Source organism: Leptodactylus fuscus, chromosome 3, assembly GCF_031893055.1.
Source record: "Leptodactylus fuscus isolate aLepFus1 chromosome 3, aLepFus1.hap2, whole genome shotgun sequence".
Taxonomy (NCBI): domain Eukaryota; kingdom Metazoa; phylum Chordata; class Amphibia; order Anura; family Leptodactylidae; genus Leptodactylus; species Leptodactylus fuscus.
This window is the reverse complement of record NC_134267.1, coordinates 217,181,697-217,196,033: the sequence shown is the minus strand read 5'-3', so window position 1 is coordinate 217,196,033 and position 14,337 is coordinate 217,181,697. Positions and strand designations below refer to the sequence as shown.

The 14,337-nt window shown below is 45.6% G+C and overlaps 1 protein-coding gene across 1 annotated transcript; it reads right to left on the bottom strand.

The window, feature by feature from the left end:
* Positions 1-11,183: 11,183 nt before the first annotated feature.
* MSGN1 (mesogenin 1) lies at positions 11,184-11,735 on the bottom strand. The gene has a single exon (XM_075266807.1). It carries the CDS (start codon positions 11,733-11,735, stop codon positions 11,184-11,186), a length of 552 nt encoding a protein of 183 aa, XP_075122908.1.
* Between the last annotated feature and the right edge of the window lie 2,602 nt (positions 11,736-14,337).

Below are 14,337 nucleotides of genomic sequence, written 5' to 3'. Positions count from 1 at the left end.
CGTACTCTGGCCAATCAGCACTGGCTAATGCATTGTATTGGCGTGATGAAGCAGTGCTGAATGTGTGTGCTTAGCACACACATTCAGCTCTACTTCATCGGGCTAATAGAATGCATTGGCCAGCGCTGATTGGCTGAATTCCGTACTCTGGCCAATCAGCACTGGCTAATGCATTGTATTGGCGTGATGAAGCAGTGCTGAATGTGTGTGCTTAGCACACACATTCAGCTCTACTTCATCGGGCTAATAGAATGCATTGGCCAATCAGCGCTGGCCAATGCATTCTATTAGCGTGAACTGAGTTTGCACAGGGGTTCTAGTGCACCCTCGGCTCTGCTACATCAGATTGCTACATCTGATGTAGCAGTGCCGAGTGTGCATCAGATGTGTAGTTGAGCAAAACTGACTCAGCACTGCTAAGTCTGCATTCGCATAGGAATGCATTGGCCAGCCTTCGGCCAATCAGCGCTGGCTCTGCCGGAGGAGGCGGAGTCTAAGGTCGGACCTGAATGGAGACTGGTGTGGAGCGATCTTAGACTCCGCCTCCTCCAGCAGAGCCAGCGCTGATTGGTCGAGTTCCGTACTCTGGCCAATCAGCACTGGCCAATGCATTTCTATGGGGAAAAGTTAGCTTGCGAAAATCGCAAACTGACAGGGATTTCCATGAAATAAAGTGACTTTTATGCCCCCAGACATGCTTCCCCTGCTGTCCCAGTGTCATTCCAGGGTGTTGGTATCATTTCCTGGGGTGTCATAGTGGACTTGGTGACCCTCCAGACACGAATTTGGGTTTCCCCCTTAACGAGTTTATGTTCCCCATAGACTATAATGGGGTTCGAAACCCATTCGAACACTCGAACAGTGAGCGGCTGTTCGAATCGAATTTCGAACCTCGAACATTTTAGTGTTCGCTCATCTCTATCTACAGTACATATATTTATACTATAGGCATAACGTGAAGCTCTAAGACCCCGGGGCCTCTACCTACTTTGTGGTATATTTTATGTGGCAGAGGGACCTGTGGTGCCCCCCTCAGGGTCCAGGCCCTGGTAGTGACTGCACCCCCTATAGCCACATCCCTGATTTATACTATACATATAGTTCTTGTATATGAGACCTTTAGTGTCGGTGTCGTTGGATTATGCGATCTCTACCTATACATATATCTGATCTCTAGGGCTGGATAATATGACAGATTGACCGACGCTAGTTCTGTAGCATTATGTATAAGGGGTCTGGATCACTGACCTCAGAAACGTTTCATTACGAATAATAAACTCTTAGAATTGAACTTCACAGCAGCCAGAAACCAATTGTGCCGAGAGGGCTTATTTCTAGAGCCGTCCATCATTTTTATGGAGCTTTGTATGGGCTGTGAGTGCAGGGGAGGATATTCTATCCCTGGAAGAGGCACTTCAGCATTATGGGTGGAATAAATTACATTACGGAGCTCGTATCCTACGGCTTGTATTTTGGATAGAAGCAGAACTGAGGGACCGGTTGTTAGAGTTAAATCAGAAGACACGTAGGCCACGTGCCATGAATTTTTATCTTTACCCATCTGTATCATAAATGTGCAGATTTGTGACTGGAGTAAAAAAAGCAATATCTCCTTTATTATTGCTGGCCGTGCGTTTTATAAGGGGCTTGTAGTGTGAGATTTCTTCCAGTTCTGGTGTGACCTTGGGTATGGCGGGTGACATCCTCACCCCCCAATATGACTGGCAGCTGGATTCTTATCAGATATAGCTTATTATATTGCTGATATTATTCTGAAGTTGACCTGCTGCAACTACAGAGCATAATTCCCAGCATTGTAATCCCAAATTACAGAAAGGTTAACCCCTGCCCCATTCAACCAGTGATCAATTATATAGCAAGTCAATTGTGAGCATTTTATAGCTGTGACCCTTTTTGTTTCTGGGCACCTCCAAGGACAATGTCCAAAATGTTGCCTGCAGTGATGGTCAGGAATGAATGAGCTTGCAAGCTTCAGGAACATGGGAAGATGGATGCCTACAGAGTCTGGGGTCTGTATTAGATTAGGATATTTGGTCTGGGGTCTTTATGTTGGAGTATAATGAACGGAGTCATGTGCACTACTTGTGCGACTCAAATGCCTTAGGACTTGGTTTGCCTCTGCCATGAGACAAGATGAGTATTTCGCCTCAGGCGGCAGATTGTTGAATCACAGAGGGGGTGGTACTGAGAGTATTTATTGGGCGAACCTCATGAGCGGAGGCCCAGGGAAGGTGATTAAACATAGCAAACAGTGTTATTCACCTCCCTTTTGCTTTGGTGCTGATCTTCAAGCCTTTTCCAGTTTCCTATGTTTGGATGGTGACGTCATTATACATCATGACATGAGGACACTGGGAAATGGTGAGTGCCAGGAACAAGTGAGTGTTTTTATTTTGTTACACCTGTACACCTGCCCCCTGCCCTTCCAGTTTGTCCAATTCCTGGACAACCCCTTTAAGCTGAGCAAAGAAGCTAGGTGTATATCCCTGGCTTTTTTCAATCACTGTGCATGCGTCGGGGACTCATTGACAGTCAGATTCAGTGCTGAGTGCATAGTCCGGCCTAATTTTCTAACTTCGAAGTAAGGGGCACCATTTCAATTTTCGCCTCAGGCAGCAGAAACTCTAGAATCAGCTCTGACTATTACATACTTGTCAACATTTAATGGAAGTGTTCCAGGATGGACAATGAGCCTGAGGCAGTTACGCCCCCTACCTGCAAGATCCAGAGCATACATTGTCCCCTTTGTTTGGCATGAGCACAAAAGTGTCGGCCATGAACACATAGAGAGATGCCAGGGCCCAAGAGATTTTCCAGATCTTCCAGGAGTCCAGGAGGACTCCCCTTATTTTGGGAAGTTCCAAGAAATTTTGGGAGAGATGGCAAGTATATACAGTATGCGCCATTTTTGCTGCAGTTCATGCAGTTTTGGGTGGGGGGTTGTCTGAACAAACCACAAAAATGACTATGTTAAACATGTTGCAACCTTAGCCAGCATGGAATATGTGACCACAGTCCTATCTCAATAGCCACTGATTGAATGAAAGGGATTTGGGTGCAGAAAGGCCGTACATGCGGATAATGCAGAGCTGAGTCCTATAATGCACCACATCTAGTTTTCTCACTATGTGTTTTGTAGTCTTCCATATCACAATGCAGGTAAGAAATAGTTAATGACATATTCAGCTCTTCTACATCTGCGTATAGCCGTGCCCTTTACATTACTGAAGCCCTGAATATTCTCCAATTCATCTAGAAGAATAAAGCCTGCAGCTGCCTAATACACATAGCACGGCTAGGACAGGGGCCGCTGAAGGAGCAGATGGTAATGGAAGGGTAGCATTCATCTCACATTCCTCTATTTACATTTGTGAGAGGGGCACAGGGAGGGGGGGGGGGGTTCAATAATGATGGATATGATGTGACAGGTGACCAACGATCTCTAGTATCAGCCAGGAACAAACAATCCTGAAGAGTAGGGTTGAGCGATCGTGTTCGGAAAAGATCAGATTCCGATCGGCGATCGAGAAAATTTCACGATCGCGATCGGAATTCTGAACACGATCTTTTTAGGTGGGATCGAGATCGGTACTATTTCCCACAATGCTTTGCTTAGCCTTCACACTGAGTATATGCTCCGCTCATTCTGAGCGGAACGTGACTTAAAGCAGAGCTTAGATAAACTGGTGGGCACCAGACGTCAGGCGGAGGCCCTAGTCTGGTTGGATCCCAATCCAGCTCTCCTCCCTCCCCCTCCTTCCTGGTGCAAAATGGTTGGAGCCAGGGGATGTTTTGCCTCCCCTCCGTGGGACGGCAGATGGTAGAGACTGCCGATACATAACTGGCGGTGGTCCCTCCCGTCGGCCTCTTTTTTCCGGCGCCTTCTCTATGGAAGCAGGAACTTGCCGTGACCTTGATTTCTAGTTGCAAAAAAGTGGAACATTGCTCTACTTTTTCTGCAACGGTCAGGGCACCCTTGGGTTGCAATGCAGGGCATCATGGCAATCTTTGGTTACTCTACAGAAGTGTTAGGCAAAGTCGCCACGTGGCCCTCACCTTATTTCTTGATGTACTTGGCGCTATAAGAAATGCCCATTGTTTTCCAGAGGGTCACATTGCTGCTACTTTGACCCCAACAGAAGTGGGCTACAGGAGGCATCACGTACCGCAGGCTCATATTCCTGCTTCCTCTGCAGTCTACAATAGACAATAGTACAGTTCTGCAGACATCAATAATGACACGAGAATGTATGTGTCAATAAGTGAAGGCAGAAACTGCAGACACTTATACAAGACACTGGGAGAGTCTTATCAGATAATTACTATAATTAATAATTCATGAATTACGAGCTTTTGGATTAATGAAGACCAGACAATTTACTGCCTGCGTTCAGCATTGTATACAGGCTGGAACTTTAACCCCTTTCTGTCTGTATCATTCAGTATTCATGTTATTGATCGCTGAGACACCGGCCGCCTGCAATGTAGTAAATGCTTTTTAATTGGATTTTTATAGGACTGCTGGTGTTTTGTGACTCTGGAATTAGGGACACATTTCTTCTTTGATTTTTAGTAGATTTAATAAAGGATAAAGAAAAGTGGTCAAAAAGCTTAAAATAGCATGATGTCACTAGATAAAAGGGGGTGTCAAAATTCAATGCATGTCCAAGTTGGCTCTGCCAGCGGGCCTCGGGCAGAGCCGACTTCCCATTTTTTGTGGCCGCTTACGCGAGCATGCACAGTACGCTCCTGTAGTTCTATAGCCGCCCATATGTGAAGCCGGCTCTGCCTGAGGTCCGCTAACAGAGCCAACTTGCACATGCATTGAATTTTGACACCCCCCACACCGGAAGAAGAGGCTGTTGCTGAAGAAGATGGAGGCGGCACTGGAGAGAGTTCTCTCGCAGCATTGGGGACGCCCCCAGTGCTGTTTCGAGCGCCTGGGCCCGCCCCCAGTGCGGTGAGAGAACTCATTTGCATACGGAATTTCAAGTGAATGGCAGCGCAGAGAAGACATCAAAGGTAGGAGAGGAATAGTCTTTCTTAAAGCTATTCCGACGTGTTAGTGAGAGTTTGAATGATAGGATCCCTTTAAGGTGGGAGCGATCATGAACTATGAGTCGGATTTTGTGTCCTTGGTACATTGGATCTAATTGTCCATTGTCTTACACTTCCATTGTTTTGTTTTCGTGCCACCTATTGAGCCCAAAGATAAAACATCTTCATCTTCTTACTCCATTATACAATAAAGATATTTCCGGGAACTTCATTTTCTCTTCATTTATATGCATAGGAAATTTACAGCAGTGTATTTACAAGAAGTAAGTTACCACAGGCGATGTCCTTTATAAATATGCAAAGAGTCCTTGACAACATGTGCCATCTCTAATAGGACACAGTCACATTCAGTTCCTGACCAGAAGTTTGAGGATCCGGCCTAAAGCTGCTCAGAGAACCATTTATAGCTGACACCGCCGGTTTTATAGCCGGGAATTGCTCTTAGTTTGTCTTAGTTATTATATATAGGCCATCTGGACCCATTGACCTGTCTACATTTTTATTGGGGTTGGTGAACTCTAAGGGTTAAAAAAACATCAATCAAAATTTTTAAGCACATTTAGGATTTTAAAAGAAGAATCCCTCATTACTTAAAGGGGTTGTCCAGAAATCGTAGCAAAATCAAGAGTGCAAAAAAATTCTTACAGTTCTCTGGTTCTCTGTTGTACAGTTCTGATTCCCTTTCCCTCTGATACCAGGACTTGCCAGGCCAGAAGCAGAGCGGCTCATATGACTATGGAGACCGGTCAGTGGCCCCGACAGAGACTGGTAACATAACTCACATCATCGGTTCCTTACCAGTGACTCCACCGATTGGTTTCAGCCATCATGTGCACCTCTCCACCAATTCCATCCCAGGGAGTCCCGGCACTGAGGGGAAAGAGGATTGGGACTGTACATCGAAGTATTAGGAATAGGTGAGTATGATATTCTTTATGAGTTTGCTATATTTCCTAGACAAGCAGAGTTATGAAGAGAATCTGTGTCTACATAGGACCCAACGCGTCCATGACGTAAACAGCTCATTCATTTCAATGGACATCTTGCAATACAACATTTTTCCTGTGGGGGCGCTGCAGCACAATTAGACACGTTTCCAGTTTCTACTGCAAATTAGAAGTAAAGGTCCCAGTCAGTGGCGTAACTAGGATGGCGGGGCCCCATGGCGAATTTTTGACATCGCCCCCCCCCCCCCCAACCAAATTCGAAGACCTCAACCGGCCCCCTCCTCCGCACCCTATTATGCCCCATAGTGGCCCCTGCACACAGTATTATCCCCCATAGTGGCCCCTGCACACACTATTATGTCCCTTGCTGGCCCCTGCACACAGTACTATGTCCGTTACTGGCCCCTGCACACAGTATCATCTCCAATAGTGTCCCCTGCACAGAGTATTATGTCCCATAGTGGCCCCTGCACACAGTATTATGTCCCTGCACACAGTATCATCTCCAATAGTGTCCCCTGCACACAGTATTATGCCCCATAGTGTCCCCTGCACACAGTATTATGTCCTCATATTGGCCCCTGCACACAGTATTATGCCCCATAGTGTCCCCTGCACACAGTATTATGCCCCTTAGTGGCCGCTGCACACAGTATTATGTCCCTTACTGGCCCCTACACACAGTATTATGCCCCATAGTGGACACCCATAAAAAATTATTATACTCTGGGGTCTTTTCAGACCCCAGAGTATAATAATCGGAGACCTGGGGGAATAAAAGCATAAAAAATGACTGTTTCTTACCTGTCCCCGGCTCCTACGCTGTCTTCTCCGCTGTCTTCTGAAATGACGTCAGACGTCACATGACCCGGGACGCAGGCCGGGTTCATGTGACGTCATAGACGTCAGAAAGGACGTCTGGACGGAGGCCTGGCAGGATCGTGGAGAGGTAAGTAACACTGTTTGTTACATTCCCTTACCTCTCCCGGGCCTCCGATCATTATACTCGGGGGTCTGCAAAGACCCCCGAGTATAATGATAGTCTTTGTGGGGCCTGTGGTTCACTTACCGATCCCGGCCCAGCCAGGATAGGCAAGTGATTAGGGCCCGTAACGGCCAATTAAATTTTTTTTAAAAAAACGCAGCGGCTGTCACCGGACCCCCTAATGGCCCGAGCCCTGTGGCAGCAGCCTCCGCTGCCTCTATGGTAGTTACGCCCCTGGTCCCGGTAGAAGAATAAACTTATAGTAGGTTTAACTTATTTTTCATACATGAATAGTTGACCAAAATTCGTAGGCCAAAAAGTAGGCTGTAGGTCAGTGTTCCTCAACCTCTTCACACTCAGAGCACCCCTGGGGAGAAAAAGCTATTTCCTCAGGGTACCCCTACCAAATGATTTTATTCTAATGTAAATGGACACCTTAGTAGACGTTTGAAGGCTTGAATATGGCTAAGCCAAGCACAAAGTATCCTGGTTTGAAAGTTTTAGATCTCTAAAAACCCATTTAAGAACATCTCTTAAAAGTTTTTTCCCTGTCCATGCATTCTTAGAAACGTTATTTGTGTATATCCAGGTAGAAATATTCCTTTGTAAAAGACTCTAGTCCCGTACTACACAAGTGATGGCAATGTGGTGGTTATGCGTACATGACAAGTGACACCTCTCCAGGGAGCGATAAATTATGTATGTGTGTCAAGTAACATGACCTACAAGCTGCTATAATGTAGGCACCAACCCAAAGCCTAAGCCACCTACGGAAGAGAAACTTACAAAAAAATTGTGATTTTCGTTCCTTTTGATTAGTTTTCAGAAAAACCTAAATATATATAAACCAGTTTGTATTCTATAAAACTGCCCTTAGTGGGTGTTAGGGATAGGGAGATTAGATTGGGTACCCACTTATGGGTCAGGGATTCATATTGGTGACTACAACATGTGGAACATGGTGGAACTATATAGTTATAGTTCTACAGTTTGAAGACGGTGTCAGTGTAAGAACACATAATATGTCAGAATTTGGAGCTATTGTAAGACACTAAGTCCTCTTACATGGTTCTCCTATAAAACCACTCAAGGACTCTGCTCAATGGGGTTATTCTATGACAAATATAGATTACCTATCCACAAGATAGGTAACAAATCTATGATCGGTGGGGATACGTCTGCTGGAGCCACCAATAATCACTAGAATGGTATCCGAACACCCCATTGCAGAGGGACGCTCTGCCAAGCTATGGGACTGACAGACGAAAAAAAACAAAAAATGTGAGCCAGGAAAAATGGCCCGGTAGTGGCGTAGTTAAAGACTCTTTATACATGTAATAAGTCAGGTCTCCGCTTTAGGTTTCCGTCTTCTGCCCCGAGAAACAGGACAGGGGACGGAAACCCGAGAGTCAGTTTTCAAACCCATTCACTTGAATGAGTTTGCAAAGTGACCGCCCGTGTACGTCTTCTGCCTCTCCACGGCGAGACTGTTTTAACCGGACACAAAGAGAGGCAGAAGACACACATGGGCGGTCACTTTGCAAACCCATTCAAGTGAATGGGTTTGAAAACTGACTGCCGGGTTCTGTCCCCAGTCCAGTTTTTCGGGGCAGAAGATGGAAACCCGCCAGATTGGCTAAAGCAGAGACCGGGCGCAGGTGTGAACCCGCCCCCTGCATGATGGAGGAAAGTTGCCCACTATCACGCACATACCGTTTTTCTTGTATGAGATCCCGGGCAGCTCCTGACAAGCACTTTTGATCTGAATGTCTTATGTAGAGACGTCTCCGCCTCCTAATAGCCCTAATAGTTATAAATGCATCTTAGATTTGCAGCACCAACTAAGACAAATGTCCTGCACCGACTTATTTATACAGGGTACAAGTCAAGCGACCTTCACATTTGTTGGCATTATTGACATCGGCCTGGCACAGCCTCAGACCTGAATGTTAATGTAGTACGGATGCTAAAATGTCACCAGAAGTAGAGGATAGTAATTGGGTTTATGCTGGAGGAGTGTAATGTATTCATTATAGTATGTTATTTATTAATGCAGCATCACAACCTACTTAGTCGGGAAACTTTACTGCAAGATAAGTAAACTGTAGCATAGATATAGAGTCATCCAGCCATGAGATGTCATATAAGAGAGGGTGCCCCATACATGATTAATATTGGGCCCCATTGTAATGCTGGTTGTTGTCATCTCATCCCGCAGCAATAGAGCTCGTATATACTGCCCTCCCCTCAATCCAGGGTTGGCCGGCCTCTGGAGTAGCAGAGGATGGTCCAATGAACCCAAGAACTGGCACAATAATAGGTTTATTTTTCATATGTTGGTTCATCTATTAGAACTTATCAATGATATGTCCCATGGAGTTAGTAACAGATTAAAGGGGTTATCCAGTTTCCGGTATTGATGGCTAATCCAATTGAATCTACTGGTCCGACACATGGGACCCCTCCAGATCACCCGTGCCAAGACAACGCAGTTCTTGGTAATTTCTGTGAGCCGTGCTGCTCACTCACCTTACAATGTTTAACGGTGAATGTAGGTAATGTTGTCCTATCCCATTGACAATTATGGGACAGCGCTACAGTACCTACACTCATCATTACAGTTTGTAAGGTGTATGAACAGGGTGGCATGTAGACATTACCGAGAGCTGCGCGGTCTCTGTACAGGTGATCTGCGGGGGGGTCCTAAGTGTCAGACCCCTTCAGATCTAATATTAATGCCCCATCCTATGGATAGGCCATCAATACTAAAAACTGGATAACTCCTTGAAGATGCATCTAATAGTAGCTGTAGATAGAGGGAGGAACCAAGAAAACCCAGCACAAAACCGGCCCCATAATTTATTCCTACTACATGGATCCTTGATTTAGATAAACACATTGTACCTGTTATATAAGCAGTATTCTCAAGATTAGATGGGCCCACCAGAGTATCAGAGGATTCTTCAGTGGGCCCAGTCTTTGAAACATGATAATGGGCCCATGAAGTCTTTCAGTGAGCCCAGTCTTTGAAGCATAACAATGGACCCAAGAAGTCCTTCAGTGGGCCCAGTCTTTCAAACATAATCATGGGCCCATGAAGTCCTTCAGTGGGCCCAGTCTCTGAAACCCAAATGGGCCCAAGAAGCCAAGCAGAAGACTAATTTAGGGGCTGCTGGCTTATGGGATGATGACAAATGGTATCAATTTTTATTTGTGATATGGTCCTGGAGGGCTTTAGAATCATCATTCCCGGTAGGCTCAAAATAAGACACGCGGTATTCCAGTATATAAAGTGGATAAGGAAAGAACAGGCTGATCCTTAAGAGTCTGACTGCTCACAAGAACAAGCACCCTATTACCCCATCAGGATGAAGAGACAAGGGGACTGGGCACACTGACATCCATTCATCCTCTATGGTAAGGTTAGAGATAACCAGGAATTGGGTCCCATAAAAGTGAATGGAGTCGTTGGGACCAGCCATTCCAGGGTACAAGGGATCGTGGGGGTCTCAGCTCTCAGACTTCCCTGGTCAGACAGTTATCCAGTGGATAGAGGATGACTTTATATTACTGGAATATCCCTTTACTAAAATATATATAAATGAACATTCCACTTAGTTTATCCACAGGTGTCCCTTGTGTTACGTTAGGAGTTTGGACAGTTTAAAGCAGGCACAAAATACCCATGTGAATGAGGTCTAACTAAATGGTAAGTGTCATATAACATAAAAATATAATTCTGAGCCTAGTAAGCAACTTACTCTTCCCCTTTTATTAACCATTAAACATAATGATATGACATTAGATATAAATACATTTACGAAATTGTGCAATTTTTTTTGCTGTTCAAGCTCATTCCTCATATACAAACAATATGGCGTCATACAGCATCATAAGAAATATTCACCTAGCATACATATATGGGGAGAGGGAAATTTCATCTGGTCCTCAACAAGTCCTTGAATCAAAGCGAACGTATGAGAATACAAATATGGTAAAAATCCAAATATTCCAGTCTGGTTGTCTTATGATATGGGCACCATCCCATTGATCACTGTCCCAAGTCCAAGAAACCAGAAAGTAAATATCCACCAACACTGGTCAAATATTGCTTGGCATTACAACCATCCAGAGATGTCCATAACTGGTCAGTCAAGCAGGTCTCAACGCAATTATATTTCCTTGGTGTCGTTGAGAAGGTTGGTGAGTTCCTCAATGTAGGAAATGGTGCATTTCAAGGTCTGGATCTTAGTAAGAGGTTGTCTACCTTGACTGTAGACTGGTGGTAAATTCCTCCTCAAGGTATGGAGAGCCTCAGCTATGGCCCTCATCCTCATCTTCTCCCTCTCACTGGCCTTCCTCCTGCGTTGCGCATTCATAGAAGCTTTGGGATTGTGTTGTCCTTGTTTGTTGTTGTGTCCAGTCTTTTCCTCCACCAGATCGTTCTGGCAATCAGTAGGAAATTGAAACAATCTGCAGGCCACCATGTCTTCATTGTATGGTATCTCCTCTAGGCTTGGTGGTTGTGAACATCCAGAGAATGGAGACTCATAAGAGGCTGTAGGAGACAAACTTTGAGGAGATGGAGTTTGGCTTAGAGAATAGTTCTCAGAATTTTGTTTCCAGTCCCAAGATGTGGATAAAAAAGCAGATTCGGGGTCAGAATCCGAACATAGGGCATAGTTGTCCTCCATCTTGATAATTGGTTGGTGCATAGTTTCCATAATAGGCACAAAAGTTGGAGATCTGGTCTCTATGATCTGGAGGGTGGCAGATGACAACCAGCTTCTCCTTGTGAGGGTGTTGTGACTAACTTCTCCCTAGGTGGGAAAGCCTTTTTATATAGACATGCCAAATCTGAGCTGGCTGTCTAAATGGTAGAGTTCAAAGGAGACAGCCAAGTGTTAACATGGAAAATGAACTCCTGAAGTGTGACTTTACTCTCATGAAGAACTATCAGCCTTCAGCTAGATTGTCTTTCAATAAACAAGACTGGCTGAGGAGAAGCAGGCTGGAGGTTGGGCTGACAGATCTTAAGGATGCAAATTAAAAGAGCAAGTTCCAAAAAATTCTACCAAATCTTGGAAAGTAGAATATACAATTCGGACCATGAATTATTATCATTGTGACCTCCCTGTATACCCTTATATTCTGCATGGGTTATGGGGCTCAGTCTAATATAATGTCTAGTCATGTATTCTTGTGTCGTCTTCCTTCTGCGTCACCTCCGATGCCTGCGCAGTTGGCTCTGCCAGTGAGACACCAGTAGAGCCGACTGCGCATGCCAGCCAGCGTCCATTTTTGGGAGGCCGCTCTTGCTCTTGTAGTTCAATACAGAAGCGGCCTCCCAAAAATGGCCACCGGCCGGCATGTGCACTCGGATCTGCTGGTGTCTCACTGGCAGAGCCAACTGCGCAGGCGTTGGAGGTGACGAAGAAGGAAGACGACGAAAGAAGGGGAGGATCCAGCCGAAGATAGAGGCGTCGCTAGAGCTTGTTCTGGAGCAGCAGTGGGGACACCCCCATTGCATTTTCAGCGCTGGGGCCCGCCCACATCACTGCGAGAGAACAAATTTGCCTACCGGTAAAAACCGGTATTTCTAAGGAACGGCGCAGTGGAGTCCACATCTAAAGGTAAGAGACGAATAGCCTTTCAAAAGGCTCTTCCGACGTGTGATGGCCAAAAAAAATTCATTTCAATGGTAGAATCCCTTTAAAAGAGTTAACAAACACCCCAAATGCTGTTTTGAATTATTTGAGGGGTGCAGTTTTAAAAACTTGGTGGTGTATGGGGGTTAATAATAATATCTAGGCCTTTATAATCCTCTTCAAAACTGAAGTGGTCCCTAAAAAATGAGTTTGGGAAATTTTTCTTGTAAATCTGGAAAATCGCTGTTACACCTGTAAGCCTTGTAACGTCCAAAATAAATGAAAGGACCATTAAAAGAAGATGCCGATATAAAGCAGAGCTATGGTACATAATATCTATCCATGTATTTGGGTGGTATGGCTATCTGACTGAAAAGCAGAGCATTTCACATTTTGAACATTGCAATTTGTTTCCAAATTTCCATCAAATCTCCAAAATGTTTTTATAATTAAATTAAGTACAAAAATGTTGATCAATGTTTACCTCTAACATCTCCAAAAAATTTTTATAATTAAATTAAGTACAAAAATGTTGATCAATGTTTACCTCTAACATGAAGTACAATGTGTCATGCAAAAACAATCTCAAAATCAGTTGTGTAAGGTATAGCGTCTCAAAGTTATTGCCATAATAAGTGACATGTCAGTTTGGAAAAATGAGGTCTGGTCCTTAAGACACTTTTAGACCTGGTCCTTAAAGAGGAAGTTCAACTGCGTGTTATCAAGGTTGGTGGTGGTGGTGCTGGGGGGGGGGGGCTGCTGCTGTTGTGGCTACTGTTGTTGCTGAGGTCCGGATTTTCTGTTTTATGCTGCTTCTTTCCTCCTAGTATGTCCTCCTCATCCTCTTCGACCCTCCCTCGGAGGAAAACCACTGCGAAGAGGAGACATCTGTCTTGTGCCCGATGTAATATCCCCCTCCCTGACGCCTGTGAATACAGGCCTCCAAAGCTACCCCAATCAGAGAGATGGTCTCCTGGGTTAAGGACTTCGTGTCCCAGTCCATGAGGAAAGTGGATGAGACCATTTCCCACCTCGCCAAGAGGCCTCGGTGGGAGCCTTCTGAGCCCTCCCTCCCGCCCCTAGAACGCCTTCACATCGGGGAGGTTGAGTCTTCAGAGGAAGACCCGGTGGTGGTGGAGAAGGAGGTGTTTCCCCTCGAAAAGATGGGTAGACTTTTCAGAGTCCTCAGATCATGTGATCGGGAGGCAGGGGAAGGGCCAAGCAGGAGGGCAAAGTCCTTTAAAGCTAGTGCGGACCTGGTCCAGGTAATGGAAGGCGAGTGGAGGCGTCCCGAGAAAGCATTTACACCTTCCGCTAGGTTCAGGGCACTTTTTCCTATATCTGAGTCCCAGCAGGGGGCCTGGGGACCACCGCCAAAAGTAGACGTGGCAGTTGCCAAACTATCCCGCCGCACAGTCCTGCCAGCCGAGGACGGCTCAAGTCTGCAGGACCCGTTGGACCGCCGCGTAGAGGGGTCCCTGAGGCGGGCATACTCTGTCGCCTCGTCGCAGGCGTCCGTGGCCATATCGGCTAATGAGGTGGTCTCTGCCCTACAGGCCGAACTATCTTCCCTTGCTAGGGATATAGACACGGGGGTCCACCGGGACGACCTCCTATCGGCTATGTCCGATATTAATTTATTGGTGGACCACTTGGCTGAATCCTCCAGGTCGCAACT